Source organism: Didymella exigua (genome assembly GCF_010094145.1).
Source record: "Didymella exigua CBS 183.55 unplaced genomic scaffold M421scaffold_64, whole genome shotgun sequence".
Lineage (NCBI taxonomy): Eukaryota > Fungi > Ascomycota > Dothideomycetes > Pleosporales > Didymellaceae > Didymella > Didymella exigua.
In genome coordinates, this window is record NW_022984838.1 from 98619 (window position 1) to 103373 (window position 4755).

Consider the following 4755-nt stretch of genomic DNA (forward strand, 5'->3'; position numbering starts at 1 on the left):
AGTATAATATATTATAGTTGTGTGCTGTAATGTTGCAAAGTAGGTGCAGTATTGGTGTGGTCTTGGCAAAAGTGGCCAGCTCGCTTGGGTGGCCAGCTCGCTTGTGGAGTACGTTATTGCAAAGGCAATTAGAGACCTGCTAATAAGGTACGTTCAACGCTCTAGCAGCGCTGCAGATACTGCGAAATTAGCTAGCATAGAAGGCCTAGATAGCAAGGATAACTCTGCCTTCTCTAGTAGTATTCTGAAGTTGTTGTTGTTGAGGCATGTTGTGTTAGGGTAAAAGGTGGTCGTGCTAAGAGAAAGTGGCCGGTTTGGTGATATGGCCGGCTCGGTGATAATCTACGTTACCCTACCCATCCGCCAGCCTATTACCCACTATAAAGCTAGCCTTATTAAAGTTATAGACGTTATTATCGCAGATGCTGTACTTAACCTTTGTCTCCTCTACAAGCTTAAACTAGCTCCTAATTAGAGCTAGATCCTTGCATAGAGCTCGCTGCCTATTGTGTGCTCAATTAAAACGCGTTGTGAGACTGTCTGTACGCTTAACAAAGTTGCGCAGCCAGTAGACACTAACCTGACCAGCGCCACGCGCAGCCAGCAGTTTATCGGCCATATCACGTACAGCTGCGTACGTAGGCGCAAATACACGCTGGTCCAAGTCTAATATTTATCTGACAATTACCTCCTCCTCTAGCTCTGTGAGCTTCTTTGAGTTAGGCTGGCAGTCGCGTCTAGCAGGCTTCCCAGCGCGCCAGTTGCGCAGCGTTAATCAAGGAACATTAAACGTTTCAGCTGCGCGCAGGCTGCTTTAGATTTAATTTAATTTAAGAACTAAGATAGCAAGTTAAATATTTGCTTTGTTTAAAGCAGTTTAGGCAACGCAGCGTGGAGCCATTACGCGTCAAAGTTAGAAAGGTGAGAAAGTTAGTGGGGCTAGTGACTTACTTGTACTAGCGACTTGCTTGTAAACTACGTTACTGTATAGCATAATTATAGGCAGGATCTAAGACCTTAAATAGGCTGTTTTCTTTCACTCTTGCCTTACGGCATAGGAAGGGGGATAAAGATAGATAACCTGCACAGGTACACTAAGGGCTTGGCATGAATGTGTCGTTGCAAAGAGGAAGAAGGCCTTTGCTTCTGTTACTCTTATCAAATTAATTTCAGCTCGCATCTAGCCATCTAATCAACTTTGGTCTATACGAGTAGGAAACAGCAATGCGTGTTGCTTCTAGTCGCACTTAGGCATAACAAAGTCAGCAGAGCCAGCTGTAGAAGGGCTCTTAGGCGACGCAGAGAACAACGTCTCGTCTGAGTTGGTAGCTAGCTTGCTATACATGTTAGCCAGTGCTCCGACAGACACCAGCCGCAAAGGGTGGTCCTCTCAAAGGCAGTTGGCTGATTCAACAGCAACTACATGTCCGAGTAGCTCGACCGCCTTCTGCACCTGTCAGTCGGCTCGGTATGCTATTGCAAGTGCGTGCTGCGACGCCAGTCGATCAGGGTGCTCTGACAACAGCGTCTTCTCTCGCACTTCGACCACGCGCTGCAGCAGCTCGACCGCTGTTGAGGTCGGGCGAATAAGGCGGCAGGTACAGCAGCTTGACGCCAGCGTCATGACATAGCTGATCGACGCGCTTGGTGTGGTGGAAGGAGGCATTGTCCATGATGAGCACCGAGTTCGGCTGTGGGTACGGTCTGCAGTGGTGGAGAAGCTGCTCTATGAAGTCTTCAAACACATCGCCGTCAGTCAAGCCTTAGAAGAACCTAGAAAACAGTGTCCCTTCTTGCATGGTTCTTAGATGTGAGCCTGCAGGAGGCGCGAGTTGGTCTTCAGTTCGCACGTCTCTGAGCTGACTTGATGAGGCCGCAGGCAGCACGAGGTCCCAGATGCCTATCGAATTAGCCCTGGTAATTAACTCTAATCAGCTTCACACGACCACTCGTGGCGCATACCTCGACAGACAGGTGGAAGGTGGAGCCCACCCATGTCTGCGCGGCCCGCCTGATTGGGCTCTCGCCCCCACAAGCAGCCGCCTTTGCAGCGGCGTTTAGACGTCCCACTGGATGTCATGTCGATGGTCCACCTCAGCCTGCCTGCTGCCACCAGCTGACAACATGCAGACAAGCGAGCGCTGGGCGCGTCGCAAGGCTGAGGGCTGAGTCCTCTCCTACTGTCAGGCCCCGTCCTCATCTTGCAGCAGTGGCACTTGTCTCTTACCTTAACCACCATTCTAGTTATTCCGTGACGGATATCCCGTAACGACCGCGAATGGCGCGACTGCTGCGCCCCGAAGACTACACGATAGGATGGGTGTGCGCGCTGCCCGTCGAGCTGGCAGCCGCGCAGGAGATGCTCGACGAGGAGCACCCTGACCTTGAGCGCAACCCCGCGGACAACGACGAGAACCTATATGCGCTCGGTGCGATCGGCGGCCACAACGTCGCGATCGTTTGCCTGCCTGCTGGTTGCATCGGCAACAATCCAGCAGCGGCTGTGGCGACGCAGATGCGAGCAACGTTTAAGAAGATCCGCTTTGGGCTGATGGTGGGCATTGGCGGCGGCGTGCCGAGCGCAGAGGCAGACGTGCGGCTGGGGGACGTAGTGGTCAGCCAGCCGCATGGGACGCTCGCCGGAGTGGTGCAGTACGATGCAGGGGATATGACACTAAGCGGGTTCAAGCGCACGGGTGCACTCAACTCACCTCCGCAGATGCTGCTAGCAGCTGTTTCGAGAGTGCGGGCAAACGAACTGCGGGGCCGAAGCCAGCTGTGTGAGCATATCGCCAAGCTAGGGAGTATTAGCAAGTTCCAGCGCAGCAAGGCCGGACCTGACGTGCTGTTTGAAGCATCGTACGAGCACGAGGGAGGGCAGACGTGCGACAAGTGCAATGTCGCGAGACATGAGGCTCGCGAGCCGCGCGACAGCGAAGAGGAAGTGGTGACGCACTACGGCACGATCGCGTCTGGCAACCAGGTGATCAAGAACGCAGCGGTGAGAGACAAGCTGAGCGTAGAGCTGGCGGGGGTGCTGTGCTTCGAGATGGAGGCGGCGGGGCTGATGAACAGCTTCCCGTGTCTCGTGGTGCGCGGGGTGTGCGACTACGCGGACTCGCACAAGAACAAGCGGTGGCAGGCGTACGCGGCGGGGACAGCCGCAGCGTACGCGAAGGAGGTGCTGTTGGTAATACCGCCAGCAGAGGTGGCTAAGTCGCGCACGGCAGAGGAAACGATCAGAGAGGCAAGCGGTTAGTGTAGCTGTCGTATCTATCAGTGGTGCATCGACACTAATGGAACATTCTGAGCACATAGCCAAACCAACCTACTGCATACCGTTCCTGAAGAACCAATACTTTGTTGGACGACGCCATGAGCTGGCTGTGCTGCGGCAGAGGCTACTTGTGGAACGCGACTGCCAGAAGATGTCTATCGTGGGGCTTGGCGGAACGGGCAAGACGCAGGTAGCGCTGCAATTTGTGTATGAAGTCAAGGAGGCGCAGCCAGAGTGGTCGATCTTCTGGGTGCCTGCGGTAAGCATGGAGAGCTTTGAGCAGGCCTGTGCCGGGATTGCAGAAGCGGTCGGCATATCGCAGGCGGCGGATAAAGAGGAAGACGCGAAAGAGCTGGTGAAGGCGTGGCTAAGCGCGAGCCGAGCAGGGCGGTGGATGCTAGTGGTGGACAACGCGGACGACCCAGACGTCTTGTTCGGGACAGAGCAGTCGCAGGGCATCGTCGACTACCTGCCGGAGAGCGAGCAGGGGGTAGTGATGTACACGACGCGCACGCTGGAGGTAGCGGTGTCACTGACGCGGGGAGATGCGCTAGAACTAGGGGCGATGGACTGGCAAGACGCAAGAGAGTTTCTGTCGAAGTCGCTGATCAGGACGGAGCTTCTTCGCGACGACACAATGACGCAAAAGCTACTGGATGAGCTGACGTGCCTGCCGCTGGCGATTGCGCAGGCGGCAGCGTACCTGAATAGGAACCGCATGTCCATCTCAAAGTACCTGCAGCTGCTTCGCAGCACAGAGCAGGACCTTGTCCACGTTATGAGCCGGGAGCTCCGCGACGACACGCGGTACAAGGGCTCAGCGAATGCAGTGGCGATAACGTGGGTTGTGTCGTTCAGCCAGATCCGCAAGCACGACGCTGTAGCAGCGGATCTGCTGGGGTTCATATCGTGCGTGGAGTGGAAGGCCATACCGCGAACGCTGCTGCCAAGCGCAGAGTCAGAATCGCGGATGGAAGAGGCGATCGGCACGCTGTGCGGATACTCGTTTCTGACCAGACGAGATGGCGATGGCTGTGGGACAAAAGACGGGAGTAACAACACAGCTGGGGCAGATGACGAGGAAGAGTGGTTCGACGTCCACCGTCTGGTGCACCTGGCGACGAGGATCTGGGTCAGGAAGTACGGCGATACAAGTGGTGTAGCAGCGGGTGCAGTGCGACATGTCGCAGACGTCTTCCCGTCGGATGACTACGAGAACCAGGCAGTGTGGCGAGCATACCTGCCGCATGCGTTACGGCTGCTTGGTGGTGGGCGGGAGAGCAACGCAGAGGAGCTGTCCGAGCTGTCCGAGCTGAGTCTGCTGGTAGGGCGGTGTCTGCGAGTGGACGGCAGGATCAGAGAGGCTGTGGTGTGGCTGGAGAAGTCGTATCAGCAGAGGAGCAAACGTAGCGAAGACGACTCGGGCCGGCTTTTATCGCAGCACGTGCTGGCGATGGCATACCAAGCCGACGGACAGG

At 55.6% G+C, this 4755-nt stretch overlaps 1 protein-coding gene across 1 annotated transcript; it reads left to right on the plus strand.

Annotated features, from left to right (window-relative positions):
- The first annotated feature begins 1779 nt into the window (after positions 1-1779).
- On the plus strand, positions 1780-4754 carry M421DRAFT_410100 (purine and uridine phosphorylase). The gene is made up of 3 exons (XM_033590377.1): positions 1780-3254; positions 3319-4311; positions 4363-4754. Coding segments are annotated over exons 1-3 (1971 nt in total). The 5' UTR covers positions 1780-2278; the 3' UTR covers positions 4365-4754.
- Position 4755: the final 1 nt, after the last annotated feature.

What these genes read in the sequence shown, in the direction of transcription:
- M421DRAFT_410100 (XM_033590377.1), top strand. Translation starts at nt 2,279, where the DNA reads ATGGCGCGACTGCTGCGCCCCGAAGACTACACGATAGGATGGGTGTGC. An exon ending in AACGATCAGAGAGGCAAGCG is followed by an intron (nt 3,255 to 3,318) that starts GTTAGTGTAGCT and finishes CTGAGCACATAG; the next exon opens with CCAAACCAACCTACTGCATA.